This window comes from Pristis pectinata, chromosome 2 (genome assembly GCF_009764475.1).
Source record: "Pristis pectinata isolate sPriPec2 chromosome 2, sPriPec2.1.pri, whole genome shotgun sequence".
Lineage (NCBI taxonomy): Eukaryota > Metazoa > Chordata > Chondrichthyes > Rhinopristiformes > Pristidae > Pristis > Pristis pectinata.
In genome coordinates, this window is record NC_067406.1 from 77,951,733 (window position 1) to 77,968,889 (window position 17,157).

The following is a 17,157-nucleotide window of genomic DNA, read 5'->3' on the forward strand; positions in this document are numbered from 1 at the left end:
TCTATGAAAACCTAAACCTCAAGCAACATCCCGACACTGTGAAGGAAATAGTTTCTTGGGGAAGGTAGAAGTTACAATATTGAATAAAACACAAGTTATTGTTACTGGGGCTTCTGTGACTGCAAGTTAAGACAGGCCTGGCTGGAAACCCTAAATAATGTGCAGCCTCCTTGGTACCAGGATATAGGGACCTAACAGTCTGTTTCGAAAAGTTTCTGCAAACATAGGGCAATAAGCCAGAAATTGTATATCATATATAAGCCAATGATCTAGGAAGTTGCACTTATGATACAACATAAATGCATTAAAGAGCAGAATAGTCATCTAAGGTTTAATGCTTTCCCAAATCAGATTAGGAAATTAACACAAAAAGAAAGGTTTAACATTTTCAAGTATTTGGAATGAGTTCTAGGGGAAAGGCAAGCTGATCAAATGAAACATGATTTACCTAAGTTGAACATTAATCGATGTCTGACACTGAGCTCAACTAGCAGTTGGAGAGGATTTAACCTAGAGCAATATAAAGCCTCAACAAAAGGAACTTGGCAAGGAGGGAAATATAAGAAAACCAAAGTTGAAAAGCAAACAAAAATTACTGATGCTGGTAATCTGAAATAGAAATGCAGCCAAGGCAGCATCTGTGGAGAAAGAAACAGAGTTAACATTGCAGGTTGATGACATTTCATCAGAACCGAGAAAGGTTAGATAGCAAATGTGTTAAATTGCAGATAAGGGATAGGGACAGAAAGAACAGAGAGAATTTCTGTGACAGGGTGAAGCCAAGACAGACTGAACGATGTGAGTACTGATGGTGCTGGCTGAGAGAGGATGATGCATGTCTGTCATTTGCAGATAATCTGCCTCCAAGAGATATAAATGGAAGGAGATAAATGAAGATGGGAGTGAAAGAAAAGGGGGGAAAACAGCAGTAAACTGTGAGATACAGATTGGAGAAGCAAAGCACTGTAGATACTGGAAATCTAAAATGAAAAAAAGAGAATAATGGAAATACCTTTCTGTCTTTGGCCTCTTACACTAGTTCAAGCAAGACAGGTGTAAACCTTTGGAACAGCATCTCATCTTCTGACCTGATGCATTCCAATCCCTAGGATTTACCACTGAATTAATAATTTAAAATAGTCAGCCAGTCTAATTTGAATCACAATTGGCCAGTCAAACTGAAATGTTTGCTCTGTTTCTTCACACAAACTGCACCAGCTGGAAAGGCATTTTCTATTTTTATTAGTAAATCAGAATTAGTTGAGGTAGAAAATTTACCAGAATTCAGATCAAATACGATTATAATAAAGGTGATACTAAACATAGGGTAATTAGAAAGGAAACCATGTTGTAACAAATGTAAATAATAAATAGGGTAGAGTAATAACAAAAGAGAGTACATTCTACATACAAATGCCAACAAAGAGCAAAGGTTAATCAAATACATTAACTCTGCTATAATGCATATCAGAGAGATGTTGTTCAGAGAGAGGTTGAGGACTAGAATGATAAGAATATATACTTTTCCAAAGGCAGAGAACAAGATAGGATTTTAATAATGAAGATAATCTGCTCGTAACTGAGATGGAGAGGTCAGATAAAGGTGGATAAACTATTGAAACAACAGTCCAAATGTCAAAAGGAAGGGGGTGGGGGAAAATATAAGCTGGTGTAGGAATCAGTTGGAAGATATAAAGTTATAAAAATGAATCTAGCTTGAACATTCTATGCTCTGTTGAGACATGCATAAAAGAACGATAATACTGGTGTGATGGGAGCTTGAGATTGGCTAGGAATGAGAAAAGAATGTATAACTGAGCACTAATCCCAGAAAAAGATCATTAATTTGTTTAAAAGACTGGGCCAGGGCTATCTTGGAATATTACTTGGGCACAGTGCCATAGGTACATTGATGCATTGCTGGAAAGAGTACCAAGAGAAATAATTAAGAAGACAGCAGGCATTTTTGCTACAAGGAAGCACAATAGGAACCTGAGGGTGCTAACATTGGAAAAAGGCAATCAGAGGAAGTCATATTGAGGGAAGAGATAAAATGGATCTAAGAGTACTATCCAATATCAACAAAATGTCCAGGAGAAGTGAATTTTGATATGCACTTTGATGAGCAAAGGTGATGTTAAGGGGACAACAAACAATCTGCTGGAGGAACTGGGGGGCATGAAGGAATTGTTGACGTTTTGGGTCAAAACCCTCCATCAGGACATTTAAACAATTCCTTTCCCCTTACATATGCTGCTTTACCCGCTGAGTTCCTCCAGCAGATTGTTTGTTGCTCCAGATTCCGGTAGCTGCAGTCTCTCGTGTCTCCAGTTAAGAAGACAACTGCTTTCCCTGCAATGTAAACATCAGTGGAGGCTGATGAACCCTCACCTCTTACTAGGGGACACTGCACATTCCAAAGAAGACTAAGGGATAGGGGAAATGTTTGTTTTCTAAATGACTAAAATGATATTTATTCAATTCATGTATTGTTTTTACATGATAGGAGTTTCACATTCCACTGAGAAAAGCCAGGAATACATACAATGTCTGGATGGCACGCAGAGGAGCAAAAGTGCCTTTGGCGATGGTCTGTAACTTGTTGTCGTACAGGGAGAGGAGGTTTAGATTATGGAGATCCTGAAAAGCATCCACTCGGAGACAGTTAATCTTATTGGCATTCAGCAACCTGTCAAAAAAAGAAATGACATTGTGTTAAATATATAAATGCCTTCTGTTTAAAACGGCAACAATTCCAATCACAACAAAATTCACAACACCTGGCCCCAAAAGGCTTCAAGCAGCTGGAAGATAGTCATTCTTCCACATGTGTAAGTGTTTTTACAGAAGGGTTGAACTTTTATTTCTTGTTATTACAGTCTTGACATTTGAAATTTGACATCTGACACCTGATTTTGCTCCTACATCATTGGAATTTTGCTTTTACGTGCCAACTGTTGCATACAGATGACATTAATGATCATAAAAAGCGAGGGAGATAGAAAGCCCATTTTGCCACACAGTAGATTTTGACTGCACAATGGTATAAAATAGGTGATACCAATTCAACAGCTCATTTAATGCATTTTCTGATTATTTGAATGGAATACAAAGTGGAAGTTAAAAGTGGAAGTGGTGTTAAATAGGGTGTCAATTTCCTTTCATCTATTTTACACAATTGCAAAAATCAAAATCCTATTCCCATTGAATAAGATTGATGGATTTCAGCTACAATCTCATTTAGAATAGTGAAGCTGGGGTTGTTCTCCTTGGAATAAAGAAGACTGAGAGGAGATTTAACAAAGGCAACTAAGGCCATGACTGGTTTAGACATGGTAAATACAGAGAAGTTGCCCTCATTTGCAGATTGTTCAAAGATCGGGAGAGCAGATTTAATGAGTTAAGATATAAGAGGGATGCAAGGGGAAAAAAGGGCAAAGAATAATTAGGGTCGGGTATACATTACCTGGAGGTGTGCTGGAAACAGGTAATCAGGGCTTTCGAAAGGGAACAATTTAGGCGCATAAAGCAGAATAATTGCAGGGCTATGGGTGAAGAGCATAGGACTGATGAGATTGCTCAAGTAGGAGCTGGCATGGACCCTGTGAGCTGAATGGCCTCTTTCTGTGTGGTAACCATCTGTGGCCCTACAGTGTTCACTTTATCGACTGTGTTACATTGAAATGGGCAGCATTTTACCCTAACTTCGTTCATTAACCAGGAAACCAACGGGAATGAGCGAAAAGCTGACTTTATACTCTGTCCAATACTGGTATCCACTATTTTCCAATCGATATGTTGGTGTAAAATTTCTCCTATATTATGCAATAAATTGCATCTTCTTCCATAGTTGTGGCCTGCCTTAGGTTTGGCCAATGGATCAAAGTTTGAGGGTTCTCGTAAAAGAGCACCCCAAGTCCACCCTTTAACAGCATTTTTGAAAAATGTCCCCATGTTCTATTGAGCATTAACAAATCTCAGGCTCTATGCCTCAATGTACATCTCTGTTGGGGCTGTATCCTGGATAGTCTTGGAGATTAGATCCCTGGGTGTACTTAAAGAAGCAGTCGATTTAAAAAAAATTAGGGAATTGAGAGCTATGGGGCACCGGCACAGAAAAGGAGAAGAGGCCTGGGGCAGATCAGCCACAATCATACTGAATGGCGGGGCAGGCTTGAGAGACCGAGTGGCCTACTCCTTGCTCCTATTTACTTATGTCCATCCAGAGACTTCTTAAAATAGCCATTCTCACTGATCTGAGTTGTAGAAATGTAAATATAGCAATTTATCACTCCAGGCTAGGGGGAACTGGAAAGATTTACAGAAGGGGTTCTGCTTTGTGAACAGTTATCTTTCAAAGTTTGTCAGAGGTTTCAATGGAAGGTTTGCTGTCAGAAAACTTCCAATGTAGATCAGAAAACATCCACTGCAGATTAAATGCTCTACTGTTCTATGCCAACGTAAGCCACAGCACTATTGTTTTCCTCTTGTTTGTTCTCTCACAATGCCCTGAAATCCCTTTTTAAATTGCTGGTCTCAAAAGTGGCTTCAATAACCAAAGCTTATCTAATGCAGGGTATAATGACTAATGCAAGTGTAAACTACAAATAATTAATTAAACAATTTTATTTATTGATTTTCTTCCATTTGCAATTTACCAAGGAATGCTAGTTACTTTAACAATTCTAGGACTCAGGATCTCACCGCAAATTTTCAATTTCCGCATCAAAAAACATTACCATATCTAGAAGGATTTACAACTCAGATATCTTCCAGCACATACTAGAAAGGGTTTAATGGTTAAATTCCACCTCCATCCATGCACCACGTCACCATCCCATGTGTCCCTTTCTCTGTGAGAAACAGGATTACTGCCTACAGAATACAATTGAATGAGTTCTGTGGAATATTAACCTTTCTTCAATTAAGGTCATGAAATCATTTACTTTTTTGCAGCATTTCCTGAAAGATTATGCTCTTATTCATAAGTTCAAGGTAACACAAGCTTGTTGCTGATAATGTCTGATAACCACATAATTACCTGAAACCTCTGCTTTGCTAAACTTCATCCACACTGTTATTTTTATCAGTGACAATAATTCCAATGATTGGAAACCCACTACCAAACATCAGCCAAACCACAATGAGTCTGCTGCATGTGGTACATCCCAAGAGAATGACTTTGGGAAAAATATCATCAAACAAAAAACAAAACATAGTTGTCATGTTTATCTGGGCAGCATTGTGGGTTGAAGGATGATCCATCCCTGTGTGGTTAGAAGGCTTGTTTGTGGATCTTTATAGGAGACAATCATGCTAGTCGAGCAACACATCTGTAATAAATGTCTCCAGAGTTAGTCCTCCGTACACTACACCTGTGTCAGTTGAATTTTTCAACTCTTCCTTGGGTGTTTTAATTTGAGAAGTGCTGTACTGGTGTGATAATTTCTTAGTTTAGACATTAAAAATTATGATTCACTTTTGTCTGTCAACATCCCAGCTTTCAATGAATTAACCTGTTCCGATCACCATGCTCCTCTGTTCTCTACACTCATTCTCAAGGAACTTTAAAATGGAATACAAACATTTCAGAACATTTTAAATGTAATTGTTTTCCATTTATTTCACTCGTCAAAGACTTTCCTATAACACACTGCCGAGCCTCCTTCATTAGACAAGAGAGGCAAGAGCGAACCACTACTCTCTTATCACTGACTGTAACCCACTGCTTTTTCCCAGCAGTGCATTTGCAGGAGAATGGGTCACATTCTTTTGTGTGCCTCCCCCCTATCAAGCATCCTATCCATCAGACCAGCCAATTCAACTTGTCCAATGGAGCTCTGCAAATTAAGTTCAGCTGCATTGGCTGAGTTCTCTGTCTGTATTCCTGGAAGATGTTCATTGAGTAGAGAAATCCAACTGCATTGCTAGACTGAACATTCCATCTAGTCATTAGTTCATCCTGTTATAATTACTCCCACAACTGGCTAGTCACCAGGCTGACTGTGTGTGCTATTACTTGAAACGAACTACCTTACCAGCTATCCTACCGGCTGCAGGTAACAATATCGTGTTAAAACTGAAAGACGAAAATGGAAGTGGTACACAGATGCCCGTCTGGATAGCGATGCTTTATCACCATCGCAAGTCACTGGTCTCCCACATTCAAGCAGATGGTGCCAATCAAATGACAGCCCTGTCGTGAATTGCTTTCAAACCACCGGATGAACAGTTTTTTACTGAGCTCAACTCTGTACAAGGAGAGTGCAGAGTGATTTCCATAGAATCTGCATGGAACACTGCTGCTATTTAAAGCTGTTAAATGCATCTTTTTCCACTTCAGCCAAACCTTGGCAATGGTGCATCTTCATTCCTGCCGCTTGCTTTGACAGTGTCTGATAAACATATCAAATTCTTTCATGCATCACCAAGCTGAATCTAAGACATCCAGTGGTGCTAGGGTCAACTAATATGACAGCTTCCACAATGGGGTCACAGGCAGAGACTGGGAAACGAGATTCCTCAAATTCTCCACGCTTGCTTTGTGTACTGTACAAAAGTCACTGGAAGTAAAAGTGTTTTGACCTCTAACCAACATTCTCCACAGGATATATCCATTACTCTGCTGAATTCTGGAGCAAGCTTACGGAGCCTCTTTGGTTAAGGAGTATAATTCCGGCTGTCATATTCCCAAGCCTTCATTTCTCTGGAGGACGATCCTAATGGTTTACGTTCATTGTACTTACCCTGCGGTCAATAGGCCTGTTCAAATTTCATTGATTTGTTTTGAAATGAAATATCTCATTGGTCAATCATGATGCAGTTTTGTGAATTACAACTCCTCAAAAGTGCAAATTTTAATGGATTTACAATTTGTTGGGGAACCATTTTAACTCAGGGTGAAGGCAATGAGTGGGGTTGGTTTGGAAAGGTAACACCAAGGAATAGTGTTGGTGTGAAGCATGACCCGCTTTAATATCTCCCTTATTTCAATGTTTCACGTTAGGTTTCCATCAGACCCCTGAGACCTTAGATACTGGGTTAGGAGTGGGATTTTTAAAGATCTCCAGAATTAGTGGTGAAGGGAAATGGAGGTGATCTTGACTGGCAGAAGAGGTGGCACAGCTGTGCAGCTAATAAAGCTGCTGCCTTACAGCTCAAGTGACCAGGGTTCAAGCCTGACCTCTGGTGCTGTCCTTGTGGAGATTGCACTTTGTCCCTGTGACTGAGTGTACTTCCTCCTGGTTGCTAGGCTAATTGGCCACTGTAAACTGCTCCCGGTGTGTACGCGAGTGTTAGAATCAGGGAGAGGGAGATGATGGGAATGCAGAGAGAGTAAAATAGGATTAGTGTAAATAGGTGCTGACTAGGTGGGCCAAAGGGCCTGTTTCTGTGCTGTATGTCTCCGCGATACCACAATTCTATGGAGTGAAGAAAACTCAGAGGCAGAGGAAGCCCACTGTTCCCCTTTGGGGCTTAAAGAGGAAATCATATTCAACCCAACCCTCAAGGCAGCTAAAACTAAAACAATTTTACTCACACTTCAGGACCTCTGCCAGATGTGCTTCAGTGAACTTTCACTGTCGGTTCAGACACACCAAGCGTGAGTTGAGTGATCCTGCCTCACAATGACACTGGGGTCTTAACCACAACATATCACCCTGATGTTTGCATATTTGAAGACCTTGTTTTCCTGGAGCAACATTTCTCTAAAGACAACTAAATCGTGGGGCTCAGTATTAACTTCTGATGTGCCCAAACAAGAGAAACAGCAGGGAGGTTTTGCTGACCTTTAACAACTTGACCTCATTAAAGCAGAGGTGCTCAATGAACAAAGACAGAAATGCGTTGCCCTGATCTTATTCTGAGCATTCCTCTCCACCTGTTCTATTCCAACCAAGCAAGGGGACTTAAAATTGAGAGTTTTGCCCATTGCTCTTGCTCAAGTTATGTTAAGTTTCACTTAAATTTCAGCTGAAATAATAAAAGGAACATTGGACCATCATGCTTGTAGGTTTAACTCAAGATCACTCCTCACTTTTCAACTATATTTTGATTGATAAATAGTGGATTAAATAAATTAACATCACAAACAAAAAGTGATGCCAACAAAACATCAGAGAAGCAAAGGACTGCAGATGCTGCAATCTAGATGAAAAACACGATGATGCTGGAGGAAATCAGCAGGCCAGGCAGCATCCGTGGAGAAAAGCAAGCAGTCAACGTTTCGGGTCAGGACCCTTCTTCAGGACTGAAGATAGGAAAAGGGGAAACCCAATATATAGGAGGGAAAAGCAGAGCAGTGACAGTTGGACAAAAGAGGGGAGGCGGGGTGGGCACAAGGTGGTGATAGGTAGATGCAGGTAAGAGATAGTGATAGGCAGGTGCGGGGGAGGAGGGGAGAGCAGATCCACTGTGGAATGAGTCAAAGGTAAGGAGAGAAAGGAAACAAAAGGGAAGCAGAAGAAAAAAGAGAGATAGGCTAGGAAAGGGAAAAAGAGAAAAAGCATGGCAGGTGGGGGAGGGGGTTGTGGGGATCAGTCTCACCTGGCCCCACATCACTGCTGGGGAAATTGAAGTTTGGAGATTGCAGGAATTAATTTCTACTGTAGTTTTATTTTTTAAAAAAGGGTTGACCATCTGGCAGCAAAGGAATTTACCAGATATGTCAAATCATTTCAACACATCCTAGAAACAGCAACAAATGCAAAAAATTGACTTTTTTCCAGTTCTGATAACCAACTCTTTTAACTATTCAACAGTTTATACCATTGATCTCCATGGAGGATGAGTCACAAGGTGAGTACCTGCAGATGTACCAGAGGAGTCAAAACTGAAATTTACATCCGAGATTGAATCATAGAACTGTTCAAATTCAGGCTGTGTTCTACATGACAAGAGAGACTACCAGCTGTTCTACCCTTCAGTACTGAAGTGATATTGTGATCAGATGACTACAGCGCTATCTCCACTGCAGAGCAGTAGCTCAATATTGAAGCTGGAAAACAGTTCATGAGAACGACTGCACCAACTCATGTTTGCACTGCATGTATATAAAATTGTCTTGAACATCTAATGACAGTCAAAGCACATGGCTAGGTATTAAAACCTGGGTGGGATCAGGTTAAGGAAATGGTGTGCCTCATAAGACAGTGGCAGTGGTGTGGCTTTGTTAACTTTTTCACCCCAGTAGTTTGGTACTTGCTGTCCTTCTAGCCAAAAGGGCTGGGCAGTCTGCAGGAAGCAGCTGCATGGATGTTAAGTATGGGCAGGAAGAGGTCCTCTCCAGAGACTTAAGGTTAGAGTCCCCATTCAAGGTAAGTTCACCAAAAGCAGAATTCTAGTTCAAAGAAGTGGGGGGAAACCCAGACGAGGGGAAACATTGGTGGTTTTCTCCCAGCCCACAAGAAAAGTCATCAAAAATTGCTTTGCCAGGTCCCTTTCAAATCTGGCTGTTGTATCCAGCAGATTTGGTCTGGTGGGGAATCGCTCTGCTCCTTCCCAGGTCAAAAGTTCAGATCAGTCCCTGATGGGCACTTGACTGACACATTGGAAGAGAATGACACAGGGTTGAGGCAGATGCTTTAGGTTTCCGCAGCTGATCAGATTGGGAAAGTACATTAGACTAATGGATTGGGAAAAGAGCAGACAACTTTGCTGCCCTATTTTAACTATTTTAATTCCTATTCCACCAGGTGGTAGGAATTAAAACTGAATGTAGAAATGCTGTGGTGACAACTGACTTGTGTTTATCTTCCTCAGTCTGGTGCACAGGAGCAGGTAGAATGTACTTACAGCAACTGCAGAGAGAAGAGTCCCTCAAAGAGGCCTTTTGGCAGCTCTGTGATTTTATTTCCATAGAGCACACTGGAATGAAAGTAGAACACCTGTCAGTCAAAAACTGTAAAGAAACAAACACACGTATTTTCAATTTATTTTCTAAACTTATGAAGTACTTCACAGATTTTGTTTTCTCCTTAGGGTATTTGTGATTTGTGTGTATGTTTGAAATAGGAACTTATCCTATCAGTTAAATTAACTTATTGCATTTAAAATGTATATATTCTCAGTTAATAGATTTCACTGGCAAGGCTGGCAGTTATTGTTTTTTGCTGGATCCCCTGAAAAGCAGTGGGGACTCTTCTTCCAGAATTAATGCATTCTGTGTTCTTAATGGTACTCTCATAGAACCAGGGAGCCTGCTAGCCTGGTGTTAGAGTGAAGTCAAAAATTTCTGGGGCATGCTAAGAATGGCATGTTTCTTCACTGAAGGAATATTGTAACTAATAATGAGGAAGCTTTGTTGCTATATTGAAGGAGAGAATGAAGTCAAAGTTAAGGAACAATCTGTGTGAAAATGCCAACTAGACTGAATACCATTATAGATGCTGTAACTAAAAAGTCTCCTACACATTGTCCAAACTGCAGTTTTATCTGATGAAGTTCCTTGAAAACTGAAACTTGCACTTGCCATTGGCTGAATAGTGCTAGTCATACATAAAAAGGGTTCAAAGGAGTGTGGGATAGTGATGATAGCATTGAAACTTGCCAACTTTCTGTTAGCATTCAAGGTACTGCACTGAAAAGGAAGCAGTGCCCAGTGGTGTATTGTACAGGGCCCACAGGGAGCTGTTACTAATAACTATTGCACCATGTCCACTGTGCTTAGTTGTGAACTTGAGCTGAAGTTTAGAACAGTTTTTATCTGTTACATTTCTGCATTTTCAGCTCCATTTTCAGATTCTGTTTCACACATTTCATGCAAAGGCCGTTTCCATTCAATGATATTATAAGGGCCTTGATTTTGCAGGGGAGTGTCTGCACGTATCCACGCATCTATGCACAGGGAAGCCCAAAGTTGTGCTTAGCAGGATACAGTTGTTTCCTAGACTTCAGTCCAATGCACGACTCCTCAAGGAGCCCAGAATGGGAGATGGCGACAGTCCTCGTGTGCCTACTCTATGAAACTTGCTTGAATGACTTTCGCGAGGTTGGAGCTGACAGAAGAACAGAATATTCATTGATTTTAATGCAGAGACTAATGTAAGACAGCTACTTTACATTTCTTTAAATTAATATCACAGAAAATGTACAGCAAGGAAGGAGGCCAATTGGTGAACTTCGTCAGTGTCTGGTTTGCCAAAAGTTGGCTTATAAATATGGGAGGTGGTTCAGATAAATTTGGGTCTTACTGCAATTATTTATTGTTGAAGAGAAGTTTTGTACAGTGGGGGGTGGTCAGTGGAGGACCTTTGCTTTGCAGATGTTGAACTTCAGTGAATGAGTTGAGTTGATCATGAGTTAGAGCTCAGCCTTCAAATGCGAGCATACTTATAGCACCCACACTCCAGAATTAAGGGCATCTCAATCTCAGCAGTCAACCTGCTGCATGTAGATGACTCTTGTGTATGCATGCATTTGGAGATAGAGCATCATCTTGTTCAGTAAAGCATATGAGAGAATGGGTCTGAAAGGCAATGCTTCACAAGTCTTCAAAGCAATTTAAACTGCAGTTTCACACAATACAATGCAAACCTCTTCTGAATGTTCCATCACATTTTAACCATCTAAATTTAGCCTATTCACTGGATTGTTGCTGGAGAAGTAAAGGTAACCAATTTACTGAAATCTTATCACTGAGTAAAAGTCATTTTTACTGATGAAAATAGGAGAGGTGGTCTTGAAAAGGAATCCCCCCACCAACTACAATCTTGTCATCTGTGTATTTTGCTCCAGAACCTAATCACAATCTTGCTAAGTGACACTGTTAAATAAAACTTGGCAAATCATTGAAAATAATCTTGTCTTTTAATAGAAAGGATCTAAAACGGCTACAGTGTCTTTGAAGATTAATCTGTGAAATTACCATTAGTCTGCAAAGGAGGACGTTACCATATTGGGGATGATGGGCCAGTACATATAAAAAAAACATTGGCCCTTATTTTTTGGTAAGTAAACAGCAGTGAGCAGAATTTTACCTGCTATGTGTTGGGAATACAGCTACAGATTACAGGCAATGGATAATGAACAAAAACAAATACTAAAGGCAGCACCAAATCTCCAGGGCTGTTAACAGTTTGCTTTGTGTGTGCGTTGATGACATTAACTTCCACAGAACATCAAAGCAGCTGTTTTCAGTCCCTGCGAGACTTTGGTCGAGGAAATGCCAATATGCAAACCACATCCGCCTCAGTCTTGCCTCATTAATGCGATTCCATCAGTAATGTCAATGAAAATAATTTTCAATTGCTTGCAATAAAGCCCGAGCATAACTTAAAAATGTGGTAATTAAATATTTTGTGCTCTTTTAATATCAAAACCATGTGTCATTTGAATTGATGCTGATACGGTCTATTGTCAAGCTTCCAGCATTAAAGCTCTATTAGAAACTGAGACAGGACTCTCAATGGCCTACATTTAGTCTGTGTTCTCAATGATGAAAGTGTTGTGACCCATTGGCTGAATGGTGGTGGTCAGGCAGAAAAGGGTTCAAAGCAATGCGGGGATGTGTAGCATTGAAACTTGGCGACTTCCTGGAAATATTCCAGGTACTGTGGTGAAAAGAAAGCAATGCAGAGTTGTGTATTGTATGTGATCCACAGGGAACCCCCATTTGTCATAATCATAGCTTTGTCTGGTTGCATTCCCTTACCACTTCTGGCGCTTGCATTCTCAACTTCATTTATAAGCAGGCTCGGGTTGGGGGGGGGGGGTGGGGGCTGCAGGTTGGGGGGTGTGTGGTGCTGGAGAGGCATGGTGAAGGGGAAAAGTTGGCCACCTTCCCTTTAGGGGCAAGGGGCAATAAAGTTGAAGTCAGTACTGGTAGAGGCAGAAAGGGAGCGGCAGACTGATTTACTTACATATCAGGTGACTTTAGCCGGAATGGTGACACAATATCCGGCTTACCACTTTCGACTAATTGCACGAGCCCAAAAGCTCATCTATTTTAACGGTGAAAATGCGAGTTAACAAACCTTACCAAATTAGCTTTTGAGTTGCAGCGCCACCATAAAAGGAGGCCAACTTGATTTTCTTTGACGGGACTGAGGGATTGCAACAATCGCCATTCCCCAGACACAAGGCAAAGAAAACTCTGTTTAAGAAACACAGCAGGTTTATTTTGTCTGGATATGTAAATACCAAGCCTTTATTTGACACAGGTCAAACATTTTAGTCCTGTCCTTGGACCACAAAGATAGGCGCTTGTTTCAGCTGCGTTGGGAAGCTGGCTGGTGCATCGGGTATTTGCTCATTGCACAGTGTTTATTAGCTTCCTGCTTCTGTTGCAAGGTACATTAGGATGCATTCTGAAATCTCTGCAGGAAAGGATGTGTATCACCTTACCATGGGAAGTACTTGAAATAATCATCTTTAAACCACAGCAATAAGGAACTTGCCAACACACTGCGGACAAAATCTCTGTGGTTTTCCTGGCTCCAAACTTGGGAGTTTGAGTAAACTGCTAAATGATAACCAATGGCTGTTGTTATTTAAACTGGTTTCTACTGTATTTACAAGTCAAAAGGGTCTGTAATCAGCAAGATGTTTATTTTACTGCGGTTTATTCTTACAATTGTCTGTGCATGAGACCTGCTACAGAGGAGCCAGCCACAGGCCCAGCCACTTACAAATGAATTTGCAGCTCAAAGGTCTTGCCTGTGCATAACTAAATAGGCTGTCCAATTATTAATTGTTCAATGCATTAAAGGAAAAAGCTCCAACTATTTCATTAGAAGATGAAAAAGGCTTTGGAAAAATGAATATTTTGATGAACTTTCTGGCCTGCAGCCATGCATACAGACACCATGGTTTCTGATTCCTGTGGGCAACTACATGCTGTGAAATGCAAAGCCAGGATGTGGGATTATGCCTTCAATGTGCCATGCAGTAAACTCTTGATTCCAGCTGTACTCATGCAGGGAGTATCAAGGCACATTCTTAGGAAACAAATGGAGGGAAATAAAGTAGTGGGGAAGTCAAACCGGACTCTTTTCTTTAGAAACTGTTAACCAATATGGGCAACATGAAGAGTCGGTATTGAAACACTGCAGAGCAGGACCAAGGCACATTGGCTCTTGTTCAACTTCCTTATTTTTTTGTTTGGATAAGGGTACTGCTCAGCCCATTTATTTCCCAGTCTGTTTTACTGCTCTCTCTGTCTCCTCTCTTGTTCGGCCTCCATATCTATTCTTGGTTGTTTAACATCTTTCTTTCAATGCATAACCTTTTCCCTGTCTCCTTCTCTCCATGCTCCATTTTATTGCCAGGAACCCAAAGGACTGGTGCTTCCTCATGGAGCTCAGCATGGCAGTTGGTAAAGAAGGAGGACTGACTCCTTCCATAGTGTAGCGGTTAGCTTGATGCTATTACAGCGCCAGTGACCCGGGTTCAATTCTGGCCACTGCCTGTAAGGAGTTTGTATGTTCTCCCCGTGACTGCATGGGTTTCCTCCAGGTGCTCCGGTTTCCTCCCACATTCTAAAGACGTACAGGTTAGGAAGTTGTGGTAATGCTATATTGACGCCGGAAGCATGGTGACACTTGAGGACTGACCCCTGAGCACTCTACGCAAAAAGATGTATTTCACTGTGTGTTCTGATGTACATATGACTAATAAAGATACCTTATCTTGCTTTGTCTTATCTTAACATCAAACATAACACACACCCAGCCAAGTCTGAGCACATTGACTTGCCTAGCTCAGGTAAACACTGGAACATGGTGGCCAGAAGCAGCCGGTTTGTTCACATTAAAATTCAGATTAGTAGATGAAAATTTCCAAAGTGGCACTTCATATCGCAGAGAACTGGGAACTGCTGAGCATAGTGGACACAATCTGCTTCACTGATGTCAATACACAAGGGAGCAGCATTAGCAAAGTCCTGGGGAGAGGTTAATCCCTTCGTAAGAGGAGGGGAGGGAAAAATGAATTGGCAGTACAAAAATAAACCCCACGCTAAGCTGGGCTGCCACCAGTTCCCTTTCAAGTTGGCTTACGTAAAATTCCCCCTAACCTCTGGCACCAGCCTCACTTAGGCAATGTGGCCACCAGAATGCCTAAGTTATTTCTGGTAGCTTGCAACCTCCTTTGGGTTTGCTTGGATGTGTGATGAGCAATGCTCCTCTAATGCCCTAGTGGAACAATAAAGTGTGCAGTGAGATCTGAGCTAGCCTGCTTTCCCACGCTTCCACCCTGACTTTGATTTTTGAAGGCCTATAAATATATTGCATTCAAAACTTTGTATCAAATTGGTTTAATTCAAATTAAATAGAATGTAAAAAACTGTACTTTAAATCTGAAATGTTCATATTCAAGTGACTGCCTGTTCAACATATATATAATCTTGTGTATAGTGTTTGTGTATAATTAGAACAAATTATAGCTTAGAACAGAGAAGTAATTTGGGAATGGACAAGTGGCAAGATTTCTTTAAAGCTTAGCATTTCATAAGGAGACAGAGTTACACTCAAACCAGACAACCTTAGGGAAGCATGAAAACTTCTAAAGAACTTACAGAGAGTTAAGTGACCTCAGTCCCTGGAAAGCATCTGGCGCGATTTCGGAGATATGGTTGTTGCTCAGGTCTCTGAAAAGAAAATCAGCATCATTAATCAAATATCATCTTTCACCCAAAAAGAAAACCTGCTGCCGGCCTACTGGTGTTATTTGTGATTGTTTATTCCCTTTAGGTATTCACAGTGACCTCATACAGGTAGCTAAGAGTTTTTCCCTTTTGTATTAACTGGACCTTAAATCTGTTTCTCATGCGAAACATCCAGCGATCATGGGATGAGACTGCCCGATATCATGTTTGCGGCAGGAGTCGGGCAATGATACAGAAGTGGAAATAGAAATACGGTCTGCAACTCTTCTTGTTGTCAAATATAAAAATTTAAGCAGCACACTTGGAGTGAATTTTCTTATCATTGCTCTTCTGGCATACCGACCCATCAAGGTTGCAAATCAAAAGTTCAGGCATTTGTTGCACTCAAATTTTCCATCTTAAGCGATCTTATGTGACCAGAAAATCAGATGCAATGGGCATGGAGTTTCTTTTAACCACCAGCTGAAACACGTAAATGTAAATTGTGCCTAGTGACTGAACCGCAAAATCCTGGGTTTATGAATAAGGACAGATTGCTCCATTTCGTTCTTTTCTGATAGCAATGATACCTTAAGGTGCTATTATTACTCAAAGGCAAACATAATATCAGACAATCTTAGCTCATTCTGAAGGCCTCTTTCTCATTGTTACTGTGGCTTATAACTGAGACACTGCTCTGTTCAGCTCTGTGAATCATTCAGAATAGGCACAATTTCTCTAATAAAATTTGTCACCATTTCCTTTGGAAAGTTTTCAGAACTTGTCTCTTTCAAAAGGTTACAGCAAAATTAGTAAAATGACAAAACATTTCATTTAAAAGTATAAATGTAATGACTTTTCACGTAAAAGGTGACTGTTTTCATTTTAGCTCACTGCACTGAATATAGGATACTTCTGAATAAAAGAGTAAAAAACTCTTCAGTAATATTAATAAAATAATGTGTATCTCTGTCACCACTTTAATGAAAACAATTCCTTGTTGAATACTCCATTTATATAAGCTGTATAATTTTAGTTAATAGCAACATGATGTTTTCACTTAAAGGAGTAGATCTTGATTTTGTGTAATAGTATTCAGCTTTGGGTGGTATTTTGACCTGAGTTCAACAGAATTAAATTTCAGGAAAGATGTAAAATTAGCTGCCAATTCATTAACATTACCTTGAACAACTTCTCTTTTGATTCCTCTCACTTTCTACAAATTAAAGATGTAGTCATGAGCATTCACATGGGCCCCAGCTATGCCTGTCTTTTTGATCGCTATGTGGAACAGTCCTTGTTCCAAAGCTTAACTGGTGCCCCTTCCCAACTCTTTCTCTGCTACATCGATGAATGCACTGGTGCTGCTTCCTGCACTCATGTTTGAAATTTTTTTATTTTTATTTTTATTATTTTTTTATTTTATTAAAATTATTAAACCTTTGCTACTACCTTCCAACCCCTCCTCATATTTAGTTGGACCATTTCCACCACTTTTCTCCCTTTTCTGGATAACTCTGTTTCCATCTCAGGAGACAAACTATACACTGATATTTGATATAACCCCACTGACT

At 40.4% G+C, this 17,157-nt stretch overlaps 1 protein-coding gene across 7 annotated transcripts in view; it reads right to left on the reverse strand.

The window, feature by feature from the left end:
* Positions 1-17,157, reverse strand: part of slit2 (slit homolog 2 (Drosophila)) — a 369,641-nt gene that overhangs the window by 86,949 nt on the left and 265,535 nt on the right. For all 7 annotated transcript variants that reach the window (XM_052037389.1, XM_052037413.1, XM_052037405.1 and 4 more), the window contains exons 11-13: positions 15,515-15,586; positions 9,796-9,867; positions 2,546-2,689 (exon numbers count right to left, since the gene is read on the reverse strand). In XM_052037389.1, the coding sequence (XP_051893349.1) occupies positions 2,546-2,689; positions 9,796-9,867; positions 15,515-15,586 (288 nt within the window). The remainder of the gene's footprint in view (positions 1-2,545; positions 2,690-9,795; positions 9,868-15,514; positions 15,587-17,157) is intronic.